The sequence below is a fragment of the Athalia rosae genome, chromosome 1 (genome assembly GCF_917208135.1).
Source record: "Athalia rosae chromosome 1, iyAthRosa1.1, whole genome shotgun sequence".
NCBI lineage: Eukaryota > Metazoa > Arthropoda > Insecta > Hymenoptera > Athaliidae > Athalia > Athalia rosae.
In genome coordinates, this window is record NC_064026.1 from 9,601,987 (window position 1) to 9,616,164 (window position 14,178).

At 39.1% G+C, this 14,178-nt stretch overlaps 2 protein-coding genes across 6 annotated transcripts; both read left to right on the forward strand.

The window, feature by feature from the left end:
- Positions 1-965: 965 nt before the first annotated feature.
- On the forward strand, positions 966-11,156 carry LOC105685036 (adenylate cyclase type 2). The gene is made up of 19 exons (XM_012398839.2): positions 966-1,350; positions 3,008-3,180; positions 3,354-3,683; positions 3,818-4,012; positions 4,354-4,460; positions 4,634-4,745; positions 5,012-5,139; positions 5,485-5,643; positions 6,912-7,044; positions 7,324-7,400; positions 7,467-7,572; positions 7,652-7,710; positions 8,349-8,519; positions 8,586-8,826; positions 9,124-9,287; positions 9,360-9,597; positions 9,816-10,070; positions 10,277-10,394; positions 10,582-11,156. Exons 1-19 carry the CDS (start codon positions 1,338-1,340, stop codon positions 10,866-10,868), a joined length of 3,066 nt encoding a protein of 1,021 aa, XP_012254262.2. The 5' UTR covers positions 966-1,337; the 3' UTR covers positions 10,869-11,156.
- A 155-nt stretch (positions 11,157-11,311) lies between these two features.
- On the forward strand, positions 11,312-14,083 carry LOC105685031. Of its 5 annotated transcripts, XM_048651675.1 has the most exons (7): positions 11,312-11,887; positions 12,048-12,098; positions 12,361-12,527; positions 12,621-12,720; positions 12,791-12,892; positions 13,134-13,292; positions 13,380-14,083. In XM_048651675.1, exons 1-7 carry the CDS (start codon positions 11,588-11,590, stop codon positions 13,431-13,433), a joined length of 933 nt encoding a protein of 310 aa, XP_048507632.1. In that variant the 5' UTR covers positions 11,312-11,587; the 3' UTR covers positions 13,434-14,083. The 5 variants fall into 5 exon arrangements, with proteins under 5 accessions (XP_048507632.1, XP_048507619.1, XP_048507625.1 ...); XM_048651662.1 differs by lacking the exon at positions 12,048-12,098 and having other exon boundaries at positions 12,121-12,527; XM_048651668.1 differs by lacking the exons at positions 12,048-12,098; positions 12,791-12,892 and having other exon boundaries at positions 12,121-12,527.
- Positions 14,084-14,178: the final 95 nt, after the last annotated feature.

The following is a 14,178-nucleotide window of genomic DNA, read 5'->3' on the forward strand; positions in this document are numbered from 1 at the left end:
CGAAGCCAGAAATTAAATATACATGAATCCATATCCCTTTACAGATTAGAATGGTCCTGACATTGATAATTAATCAACCTTCTTTCGCCTTGAGTATCACAAACGAACGGTGACCGGATTATATTTAGAAATGGAGCAATTCAGTTTCCTAATTTGCGTAGCAATATATTAAATCATATTGGCTGAAAAATGCAACTGCCAATAATTAAAATGCTCGTACATAGATATATAAAATAATTCGTAGGACCAAGAAGTGCAGAAAAGTACAACAAAAGTATTGAGGACTAGGATAAAAAAGCAATGCATGAAGAAAGGCTTGTCGAGGATCATAACACCCTCGTAGAAATGGTCAGCCCCAGGAAAAGTATGGATCTCCGGAAACAGAGAATCTAGATCAACGTCAACCGATTGCATTGACTGCTGCAAATACGGTATTCCTTAAGACCTTAAGTGTGAATTGAGTCAAATGATAAAATTGTAGACCTAATACCATAATTAGTCATTTGATCGTTGATGAAGAGGAATCAAACGCATTATTGTATAGCTGCTTTGAACATTCCGAGACGCGAATGATCCAGGAATAAAAGATAACGGTTAATCACGATATGAAACCTACATTCTATTATTATTTTTCAGGAAAGTATTGGTAGCCTACGAAGCAACTTGGCACTACAGCCAGAACAGAAGACTTTTCGATACTTTGAAAAAATCAATTATGATAATATACAGCAAATAATTTAGAAATTAGTCAGAAGGTATAATTCGACTGGACCGCAACCTTGGAGAAGTCGAAGATTTTTCAATCATCTTCCCATATAGGTAGAGTGGATCTTTCCAAGTTGTGAGGTGGGCAACAAAAATTGCCGATTCTAGGATTTCAATATTCCAGTTTCGTGACTTCGAACCCTTTTTTCTCACATTGATGTGTGCACATCAACCATCGAAATTAATCGAGTGATTCGTGAGAAAGTATTTATATCCACATAGCGATGGCTGGAGGTAGAGTGTTGTTACATCGCGTGATGACTGTGGTCTTCGGCGAATATAAACCCGAAATACGACGAAGCGACTATGTGTAAATCTCGCAAGGTTCAAAATTATACACTGCTCGAACCGTCACTAGTTGCAAACGCTCGGTTTACAATCAGTTTTCCGCGTCTCGTGGGGGTCGTTATTTGTCTGTGGTTCCCAACAATTATCATCATCTACCCGTGCATAGATTTGTAAAATTACAAGTACAGGGAAAAAAGTGATAAAATAGTGAGTTTCGTGGTAAGTGAAGCTTGGATTGCGCTTCGGCTACCTTCAACCGGTGTGCGGTACAAGCTTTTGAGATAATGGCAGAGAAAGGTAATAACAAAAGCTTCGTTGTTGTTTGAAAATTCTTCTTCTTTCTACAGTACAACGAGAAAATAATTTTATCGAACGATGTCATCGAGAGAAAATTCTTCGAATCAATTTTTGAAAACGTGAATCATACAATCTCATAAAATATAAGGTATTCGTATTCGAATATCGTCGATATAACTGTACTACAGCATTGAACTAGATTTTTATTCGAATTCTTTTGCCTTTGGTTCGGCCGTTGTGTTCGTCAAGTAAACTTTTTTGGCGAAAATTTTATACGAACATTTATTTTATCGTTCACCAAATAATAATTCTGTTTTTTCAAAGATATTATGCGTGTAAACGCAGCACATTTTCAAGGGCGTAAATCAAGAGCAGATTCTACGAACGTAATCTTACATGTAACGCATCAAGTGTTTGATTGCTGAATCGGCAAAGTTGTGATAACATTGTCATCAAATTGAACCTGGCGATACATCGAGAGACTTGGCGGTCTCGCGCCAAGTACATTAAAAACTGCTAGCGGGGTGCTGGAAAGCACTGCAGGGCCGATCGTTTTATCAATTATCTCCTGAATCATGAGCATTTCGCAAGATTAGGACGCATTTTTGCTATATTATACCTAAATGATGCTTCAATAATTCTTTATTACTATATCAGTAACATATGGTAATATCATAGGTAATATATTATGTGATTCAAGTTGGCAGAAAAAAATCATCATTATTAGACATCATAGTCGAAAACTTGATATCCGTTTAATCATGAAGAAAACGAATTGCGTTTATATGATTGTAATTGGAACATCGATATTTCATTATTCTTCATTTTGTTTGCAATATTAAAAGCTAATGTTATATGTATATCTGTCGTTCAATTTGTAGGTAGGCATATTCATGCAGTACAATCACGTACATATTGATTATTGTTCCAATAAAAAATTAGCAGTTTGATAAAGCATGAATAATGCTGTACAATTCCTCTGTGCTTTATACAGTGACTATTTGGCTTTTTGTGGATTGAGTTTCAATAATACAAAAACACTGTGTGTGGTGTGACAAAATCACACACTCATGTGGGAAATTAAAACTCATTGGCATAATCAGGCCAAAATCGTTCCGGTGTATTTCACCCTTTTATTGGTCGATTATATAGTTACGCGTGAAAGCCGCGTATGTTTGTAAGTTCGCGAAGAGAAGGTAAATATCAAGATTGAAGAAGAACAGCTGCATCGCACATACGTTATTGCGTCACACGTCATTAATATCTCCCCTTTCATTCTATTAATACCTTTTAGCTATATGACACGTGTGTCCTGACTACGAAAAGTTGGTATTTATTGATACGTCTGTTTAGCATTAAGTTTTTCGATCTCAATAAAACTGAGCGCTGCGTTATGAGGCCACCTCGAGATTCGCTCGAAATTCGCTGTTCGGAATAGGTTTTACCATGTTGTACAAAGGCAAGAAGTTGGACACTTCGTACAAATGATGCCAGCAAAACGAAAGTAGCAAAAATACATATTTTACATCCAAAACGTCAAAAATCGATGTTATTTTCAGATTTACAAGACAGACATGATTCGTTCCTTCGTAAGCGAACAACCTGATAATCCAAACTCTGATTACGATTTGATCCAATGTGTTTCGTCTCGTTTCAGACTCGACTTCTCAGGACTCGTCGTCGGTCGACGACGGTAGCATTAGAGAGCTAAAAAAATTACGTAGCAGATACGAAGGTCGATTAATGGCATCGCTATACATGGCGATACTCGTCATTGCTGTGATAGCCACATCTATTGCATTACTGGCCTTCTGCATCTTTCATTTTTCTGTAAGTGTATAAACATGATGTCAGCACAGATATCAACAAAATCCGTTCAATTGATAAAATCGATGGAAAGGGCCATGAATTTCAAGTGTGCCCGAAGCGAGCCATTTTCAAAAATGTCTCAATCAAGCGACAATTTTCTACGATGTTCTAAATTGTTGTTCCCGATTGCATAGGATATGGCGCGCTATCTTCTTCCAGTGCTTACTCTGGGGGTCATTTTGATGTCCTCGATATCACTTCTGATAATCACACGACTTGCATCCCTAATGTCGTCGGCTTGTGGTCAGATTGTCATTGGTTTAGTTTCTGCGGTCACCTTAGGTGGTGGCCTGCTTCTTTTGGAAGAACCCCTTTCGCTCTACGGTGGCATTATAGCCATCCATGCCGCACTGCCGGGACATCGGGCTCCTCTTACTGCAGTAGCTTTACTTTTGACATCGTTAAAGTTGGCAAATTACTCGTTAAAAATTATAGACGGAAATTCCTCACCGCTATATATTCAAGTAAGTGATGCAAATTATATCACGAGTACTAGATTCGTGGAATCGAAAATCACATGGAACGCAAAGATCATTTTTCTCCGGAGAGATGAAGATGACATCGATTCATTTGTAGTAACGTTAATCTTGGTTTACAGATAATTGCTGAGGCATTGCTGTTAGCTATGGCTAACGGAGCTGGTATATATTACAGAGGACTAACATCAAAATCTCACAGACGTACATTCTCGGGGACGAGTACAGTCATTGAGTCCCGAATAAAACTAGAGTATGAACGTGAACAGCAAGAGCAGTTACTACTTAGTGTGATACCAGCGTATATTGCTGCAGAGGTAAACTGGGAGTATAGAATAGTAACGAAAATGTAATTTAATTGCATTTCGAGTGCTCAGATCTCCAGAGGCTTTTCAAACTCTCTCTTAAGTTTGGTTTAAGTATCACTCAAAATCAATCCAGACGTTAGTTTTATTTCAGTCTTCCTTTATTGCAGCTTCGTGCAATCAATATCATTCATCATCAACTTTCATCTTACACTTGATACTCTTCAACATCGAACTTTTCGTAACCGCAATCATGTTTAGTCGGTCGTTGGCGTTATCTCAAATTTAAAAATGAGATCTAGTTCTTTTAGCCAAGTCCGGAAGGCGTCTAACTGAGGATTTTACGTTTCCAGGTGAAAAGAAGTATAATGCTAAAGATGGCTAATGTGTGCCAGGACGTCAGTCAACACAAACATACCAGATTTCACGAAATGTACGTCCAGCGTCACAATAATGTGAGGTGAATAAATTTTGTCGATCACATTTTGGAAATTGATGAAGCTGGATTGCACCGAACTTTTCGACTGTTATGCATCAATTGCGATAACATGATATCCAGAGGAGCTTCATATTTTATCGGCATGATATTTCAACTTCCAACACCATTTTCGAACGTTTTTTTATTGTTTGCAGTATATTGTATGCGGATATTGTAAACTTTACTCCTCTCTCCGAAAAACTGTCCGCTTCCGACCTCGTGAAAACCTTGAACGAACTCTTCGGAAGATTTGATCAAATAGCACAGGTGAGACTATTCTATCATTGTTTCTACCAATTGTGCATGAACTGAGAAAACCGTATTTCATTTGGTTTTCTGTGGGATTTATATTGATGATTCCAAGTTTGAAAATGATTCTGCAGTGAACGCGGAATGTCTTTTTAATCATCGTGATCCAATTACATTTATCTGTCTGATCGAATCAGATGACATAGTACATCTCATCGCATCGTCGTTTTTTATAGAAGACCAACAGCGTGATATTGATCACTGGTCACTTACCTATGTTTCAGGACAATCAATGCATGCGGATAAAAATCTTAGGTGACTGCTACTACTGTGTTTCGGGACTTCCTGTGTCGCGGCCTAACCACGCGTATAACTGCGTAAAAATGGGATTGGAAATGATCGAAGCAATACGGTAAATGATTCTGCATCTTATACGATTATTGTTGTTAAGTAGATGACACGAAGTAAAATCGACGTTCAATACCCTAATCATGGCTGATATCTAACTGTGAGTGCTGCCTGGGTTTGCACCGCATTTTTCCCCTCAAAAAAGTTAGTATTTCTAATTATACGGTATGAGTCTTCCCAAATGTCGGAAATGGAAGGAAGTTACAATTAGTTAGTGAATTAACCAGTCCCGAAACGTAGAGAACTATGGGGTAGATGATTTTAATTTCTACAACATTGAGGCCTGCGGTGTTCACGCATCTAAATTCTTATTAAATGAATCTGTAGAGAAAGTTTTCTGTGTTCATAGGTTTGTCCGTGAGGCAACAGGATTTAATGTGGGCATGAGAATTGGAATTCATACCGGGAACGTACTATGTGGTGTTTTAGGTCTCAGGAAATGGCAATTTGATGTATGGAGCGATGACGTTACTTTGGCAAATCATATGGAAAGTGGCGGATTGCCGGGGTAAGTCTTCTAATTACTACTATTAACTATTCTCTCACTTCGACGTGCGGTATAGCTTTAAATCACGAATTGCCAGCAGAGACTTGGGCGCATGATTTGATTTGCCCGGACAGAAAGTCTGTCTGCGAAGTTCTTCAGGTCGCTGTTCACAGTTTTGATATTAAAAATATTAAAAACATTATCAGATGGTGGTCACACGTTCGACAAAAATCGTTTTGAAAACATAGATTTTTGGGCGTCGCTATATAATTACGAAACAATCGCGTTACTTCAAAGATAATATTCGGCATTGAGATGACGTGAAAGCTGATAGAAAAGAATTGCATTCAATATTTATTCTGGAAACTGAGAATCTTCTGTGATGCCTGAACAATATTGCTTAATTTCAAACACTCGATACGATGCTTACTGATGACAAATTTTTTGATCGTGGCCTACAGAGAATCCACCATCCGTGCGGAAAGTAGAAGGAAATGGTCGAACGAAGTAGGGGAGTAAGGGTGGACGAATACCGCAGGGTAGACGACACAGGATCAGTTACGCGGTCGCCGGATTCGAATCGTACGGAACGCGGAAATAAGGTAACGCGATCGCAATTCGCAGCAGCACGGTACAGCTGCCGAGCGGCACCAAATACATCTTACTTAATTTAAAAATACGATGCCAAACTGTAGGGATGCAAAAAATTGTATCGATGAAATATTCTAGAAAGAACATTGGATTGACAACTGAGAAAGAAGTTATTGAAACTTTCTAAAGTTACAAGAGGCGTATAAAGAATTACTGTAGTAAGAATAGATTCTTGAAAAGTCGTGAACTCCGCTTTACGACGATGGTCTGTGGCTGTAGATTCAGCTTTGTACAATATCTACGTATCTATGTATGATAACGCGTACGGTAGCCCCGTGTATGGTAGTCCCGTGTTGTCGCAATGAAAATTCAGACGATTTTGGATTATCAAAGCTCAAGAGAATGTGAATAAAATTGAGTAACACAATTCGTTCGATTAGTCAAATTCAGTATGGAACGGTCTTGCTTAATTTGCTGGCCCTAAAGCCTCCGGAGACCTCATCATTACTGACAATGAGAAATTTTTTAATACAAAAGCGATCTTGAACCGTCTATCCCCTAGTCATTAGGTAATAAAAGAAATTTTACGTACGATGCTATAGGCTGATTAAATAAAAACTTTCAATATTATGTAGTGGTATATACTGATCAAAGAAATACAATACATACATTTATCAAGTGGTAACTAAATTTTTCAGGCGAGTCCACGTGTCAAAAGCAACAATGCTTCAGCTTGGAGATCGATTTCAAGTAGAACCCGGAAATGGAGGATCCCGACAAAGCTACTTGGCTGAACACAATATTGAAACCTTTCTCATCATATCGCCTAAAGTAAGTTTTCAATAAATTTTCCCAATCTATACGATATAGATCTAGAAGTCCTACATGGCACGTCTCAGTAAATCATCAACTCACCTCCGTTTCATAATCGTTTTGTTCTATTTTGACCTAATACAACGAAAGTAAAGTACAATTAAATTGCACTTACTGTACAAGCGGTTACTCGAAATTCATTGACACAGTTCGCGTAGTGCGATTTCTTCGACTCAATACGTAATGTTATTTACTTGTGAACCGAACTCCAATTCGTCAATGTTTTTTGGTCTTCAGACGGAGTGTGAGGAACCGCGGTCTAGAAATGGAATTGATCGAATATCAGGAGGAGAACAAGGCCCAGCACCATCCAGGTAGCCATGCCGATCGCCTGTACGAACTGATCATTAAAAATAGCACAATAATCGTTAATTATACAGATCCAGACTAAGCAGCAGGATGAATAAGTACGTTGAAAGCTGGGGAGCTGACAAACCATTCGCTAATATCGCAGATTCGACTTTGGCCAAGAATATCGGACTTACGGTTCTGACATAATCTTCAAGTCGTTACTTGTAACTTCTATCATTTCAATACCGGAGATAATTTTTCGATCGTTTTGCAGAGTATCGCGATGATAGAATCAAATCTTCTCACCAGTACTACTAATTGTCTCAACGTTAAGTGAGTAATCCATCGACTGTATGAAGTTATATAATGTTCAACGGTTTCGACGACTTGCCTATGCTGAAAAACCAACTAACCAAATTAACTGTAAGCTGCAATATATTTAGAAACCAGCCTCTGCATCCGTGTGCCAGAAAAGGAACGCATAACAGAAAGCAGTAGGTGATTGGAAAGATTGTTTGCATTAGCAAGAAGTTTTCGTGAAATGCACTAAACAACAATATCGGATTGGATGGCGGCTAATACTTTGCAGCACGACACAGGACCTTGCGGTTATTTATGCATTCGGCAGGTCAGTTGCTATTCCGTAAATAAATCATCAGAATCAACTACTGATCAACTGCAGGTCCAATGTACGATTGCAGGCTCTTCAGCTTTGGCCGCAAAACTAATCGAATGTATTGGTCATGATTGACTCCCCTCTCCCCGGCCGACTCTCCCAAATAGTTAATGAATACGTAATAAGTAGAATTGAGAAAATTTTAGTTTCACGATTGGACTTGGAAAGGATACGAATTACGGCAAGTTCGCCGATAGAACAGAACTTTTCAATCACCTGCTGTTCGCTGGGACTCTGTGGAGTTAATTTTTCATGAATACCATAGCAAATTATTTATTATTCGTTTATTCTGCAGGCAATGGTGCAGCAATAACGAGGAGATGTCGGCGCTCACCTATTGGTTTCGAGAATTGGACAAAGAGCACCAATACAGAGTGCAGCCAGATCAGCATTGCTCATTTTACGTGATGTCGTCTGTTATCTTGTACTTGGGAATTTTCTGCATTCAAGCACTTCATATGCCCAAGTACGTTATTCTTTAAGGGTGAAATAGACGGTCATAATCGCTTCTGAATCTACATCATTTTTGCAGGAGTATCATCGTCTACGAGTGCCATGGATTCGGGGCAGCGTGTCTACTGATATTCGCAGCCACATTTTGGTACACTAGAAAAACCAGCGGTGACATCAATACTGAAGCTCGATTACCTCGGGTGGCAAACAGTCGGGGATTCCGTATCTTTGTTTATCTATTTACAGCTGTCTTGTCCGCCGCTAGTGCGATCGTAGGAATAATAGAAGCTGGTGCTACAGAACGTGATACACTTTTAAGGGTGAGCGTGCTGATTTGACGGCTGCCGTTTAATATCGATAAAGGAACATTACAATTTGGACATTCTTTCCTAGACATGATTGTCTGTTTTGTAAAATTAATCAAATTTGCGGAACATCTGCATCCCGTAGCCCTCAGTACCCCGTATCTTTTTGAGAGCCATTGTCAAGAATATGATAGCGTTTTGCCTATTTTGTTAGCAAATTGTCGAGATAATCTATGTTGATGATCATGCCGAGCTATGCGATGTGTCGGTCGTATCGTAATTTTAACATACGAAGACCTCATTCCTTCTCAGGTCCAGCAATATTCGTCGGCATTGGCCCTTACAGTCAGCTGGACGCACTTGAGGGCGGGATTTCTTTTAAAACTTTCGGTGATGCTGGTCAGTGTTCTCGGTATACTGGGAGCTATGTCACAAGTGACACTACCAAGTTACACCGAAGCTTTGCAACCGAACAAGTAAGCACATATCCGCGGAATAACATCAATGAGTTTATACTGGTAACCGCAAATTGATCTTCCACGCTGCAGTTTCTCGGATATCCCTTACCTTGCGCAAACGGCATACCTATTGATGGTGGTGGTATTGATACTGCATGTCTTGGATAGACAAGTGGAGTACACGTCTCGCGCGGACTTTCTATGGAAAAGCAAGTTGAAAGTCGAACAAGATGAAGTTGAAACCATGAGAGGAATAAATAAAATTCTCCTTGAAAATATCCTTCCTGCACATGTCGCTGATCATTTTTTAGCCAGCCGAGCAATACAAGTACGGAATTTATCAAATATCGCCTATAGGATAAATGAAAAGTTTTCCTCATTTGACAGTATATATTTAACATAAAGTAAGCATAGTAAATAAAGTTATTGACATATTGGCGCGCTACCTTTACGTACGTCACTGTATCTTGATCGTAATTTCATCATGAGTCATCACCTCGAGTGCCTTTGAGAGTTCACTTTTGAGCCGAGAATTTTATGTTGCAGAAACTGTACCACGAAAGTTACGACAGCGTTGCAGTTATGTTTGCATCAATTCCAAACTACAAAGAATTTTACGATGAAACGGATATTAATAAACAAGGACTGGAATGCCTTAGACTGTTAAACGAAATCATTTGTGATTTTGATAAATTATTGTTGAAACCAAAATTTTCTGGAATTGAAAAAATCAAGACGATCGGTAGTACGTATATGTTGGCTTCCGGTTTGAGTCCTGGTCAGGAAGACGATCATCGAAGTGTACGTGATAATTCATCAAATGTTTTTTTTAACTATCATGATGTGCAGACCGCAAACACGTATAATTTCGTCATTCATATACGTAAATAGAAATGATGTTCATACGTTAACTGCTTGATCCAATTTGAAATGTTATTACACTTCTGAGAGTGACTCAAGTACACATGCGATTACATATACATATGTAACTTTTAATGATTTGGCAGGATCCTAAGAAGCAGCAGGATCACAACGTCATAGTTATGGTCGAATTTGCTTTGGCCCTGATGACCATACTCGATCAGATCAACAAAGATTCGTTTCAACGATTCAAACTTAGGATTGGTGAGCTTTTGAATTTACGAATTCCCTCGCAAATATGTACGTCAAAGTGATATCGCGTCATTCTATCGTGAGTTCAGTTGGTGCAGTGCGTTTACGTTCAGTTTAGAGTCAAATTTTCACCGAATGGTAGCTATGCTATATTCATGTATGCGTTGTACATCACTGATACAAATAATTCTGTTCCTAGGCTTAAATCACGGTCCAGTAATCGCCGGAGTCGTGGGTGCTCAAAAACCGCAGTATGACATCTGGGGTAACACGGTGAATGTTGCGTCCCGAATGGACAGCTGTGGTGTGGTAGGAAAGCTTCACGTTACCGAGGACACGGCAGTCGTTCTCCAAAATGCTGGCTACAAAATTATCCATCGAGGGCCGACCTACGTCAAGGGAAAGGGCACGCTGACGACCTATTTCGTAGGGACGCCGTTCGACGGTCGTGTGGAGGAGGACTGGGACCACTATCCCAAAGGCTGAGTTCCTCGTGACTCGTGATCATCGCTAATAACAATAGGTTTGATCGACAAAAAACTAATAAAAAAATTCTGCCCGAGTCTATTAAAATGCTGAAAATAAATAGTCTTTTCGTCGAACTTAGTGTCGACCTACCCTTGGAGCTTCGCATATTCCAGTACAAGTGCATTTCAGTAGAAGCTCAGTTCGATCATTTATCGGAAGTTTCTGTAGTTGATAATTATAACTATATTCTGCGTGACACTTGTTATGTAACGGTCGTCTTTTCATGAAATACAGACGTGCTCTATATATTATCAATTACGAGAATATTATCCAACCATGGGAAAGGGATGATGTTCGTGATCGTTTATCGAACAATTCACCCGCATAATCAAAAGTACATGTACATGTGGATGACAGCTTGGTAATTAAGATAATCACCGCCCCGCCATATTATACCCTATGGAATTACTTGGACGGACGCGTGTATTATTTTCTGCCTTGAATAATCGACACCTTCGTACAGGTGATAGTTACAGAAGTTTCTTCAACAAAACTCACTTTTTTGTCTCAAGTTTTCTACTATTGCTTTACAACGGAGCTTAAAACGGCTCATAAAACTGGGAATTGGTCAGAATCGTATTGTATGTTCTAGTTTCGAATGGAGAACAGTTTAATCATCTTTTGCGCTCTATTTGAAAGGAGTCGTACATTATTCAGAAGAAACTCGGTCGAGAAAAATGCCGACAGCGCGGCGATTTACGTTGAGAAAAGCCATTACTGCAATTAGGTTTGCAGTAACTCCGATTGCTAGCTGGCCGTTGTCAGTCGAAACCAAAACCACAGTTTTCTTGATGTATAACACTTTTTGGTTTATTAGTATTATTCATTTAATGGTAGCTGCAACCGCGTGGATATACACTATTCAACTCAACAGAAACGACTTGGAGCGCATAATAAAAGTTTCCGGAGAACTGTTTGGTATAGCAAGTGCGGTTCTAAAAATGATTATTAGCAAATCACAAACGTCACGACTTCAGGTAAGATAGTCGAAAGTATTCTCAATCATCACTTCAGCAATAGGTTGGTGAAGGGAAGACATTTTCTGTGTTTAAGTATAGACATAAAATAAAGTTTAATAATCATCATCAATAGCCTGAGACTATTTTAATTTCAATTCTATAATTTTCTTCGTACAAGTCTGGTGGCTATCTATTGCTGAGTGATGTGATCGCAATATCTCTACCCGACGTAAGTTGAAGTTTTTCATCAGATCTTATTAGCTGAGATGGAAATGTTTTTGAGAGACGCTACCTCCGACGAATTGGAATTGCTCCAGCTCTACGTCAACAAATTAGTAACTTTTCATGGTACTATTTATGTCGCAAGTTTTGTCGGGCCGATGTGCTTTATTGTTGAACCAGTGATATCGTCTCAGCCACTCCCGTTGACCGCAACTTACCCGTTCTCGATCGAGCCAACTTGGATTCATGTGACTCTATGGATTTCACAGATAATTATACTCTTCCAAGTTGGGAGTATGCTTGTTCTCAACATGATGTACGCCATGTTACTGTGGTACACTGGTGCTAGGTTCGAAATGTTGTGTATACAGTTTCAAAATGCAAAAAATGAGAATGATATCAGGCGCTGCATCCAAAAACATCAAGAACTGCTGAAGTAAAATATTTCACTACTCCCATAAAATACTTCAAAGTTCCTATTGATGTCACTTGTGCTAAAAACCAAACTGAACAATTATTCTATTTCTAGCTATTCCAGCAAGTTGAGGGCATCTATACGTAGAATGGCTGTAATAGTGTTCGGTCTTGCGATAATGGCGGCAACCAATGGAGGCTTTATTCTCACTCAAGTACGTTTGATTTCCAATGACTCAATAATAAACGTACGATAACACGTCGCATTATTTTACGGAATTGCAGCATCCGCCATGGTATGTCTTAGCAAAGTACGCTCTCTTCGAGTTTGGAGCCGGAGTGCAAGTTTTTATATACGCCTGGCCATCAGACAATCTAATGGGCATGGTAACAAATACGTAGTTGACTTTTTACATTTCATCGCATAATAATGTTAAGTCGAAGGTGCGAGAATTAATCAGGACGGTTTCAACGCCACTTGTTTAGTCGCCGCGCTGGACGATCTGACGCGATATATATTTTCCTAAATTCAAAACTATAGGTGGATCATTTTCATCAACGGTGCATTTGCCTCGCGCGAGATTTCGCCTGATAGGAGTGTTGATCATACGATATTTTTCAAACGCAGAGCTTGAAAGTGGGGTATTCTGCGTACGCAAGTTCCTGGGTTGGTAAAACTCCAAAGATGCAAAAAAATATACGCATTGTTATCCAGAGGTCGAACATACCGCTGACAATCTCCATCACCGGTATACTTCCCACTTTGTCGCTCGAACTTGCAGCCACAGTATGTTTCTCTGCATTACTTTTCAACCGAAATTCTTGCCCTCGAATCTTTGAATCTTTCTCTAATCTTTGGACGACACGCTTTCAGTGTGTAACGGCATGTTTCTCGTACATTACAACATTACACGCCTTTGTTGGATAGTGAAGACGACGGAACGCAGAATACAACGCACTGCAACATCATGCTCGCCTTTTTCATGGCTTCAGAGAACATGTGATTCGACTAATTTTCACGTAGATATCTTTCAAATTTAACAATTGTACGATCTGGTAACATATTTTTTATCTTGGCACAAATAATTGAGAATAGTCCCAACATATAATGCATCAACGGTAGTTATTGTTAAATGCTTCAAAGAGAGGTGACCAAAAATTGGTTCATTTCTTCTCTAAAAATACTGATATCGAAACCAAAAGAACTCTGAATGTTCGTGTCAAAGTCGTTGATAAGATCACGTGCAGTGTTTGTAAAATCGAATTACACTTGAAATTTTCATTGAATCTGTGGACTACTGCTTTGGAGAATCTTGTGAGCAAACGGAGAGATTGATTTATCTTTAAGCAACAATCCGACTTCTTCGAGCCGATAAAAAGAAATCGGAATGAGGGTGACTGCATCGTGACTTCCGAATCTGCGGAAAACCACGCTTTAATTTATTAAAACATTGCTCCTTGATTTCACTAGAATTATCATCAGGATACTGTAGTTGGCAGCGGAGTGTACGCCTTCTTCATATCTATTTTTTTCCTTTTTTACACACATGTAATCGCACCCAAGTGAAATCAAGGTGGGAATGTTTTGCTTGTAAATAAAATGATGTATATATAGATAATATAAAAAATATATTATCACTATTGCTATGTATCTTATCGACGTACTACAGGCC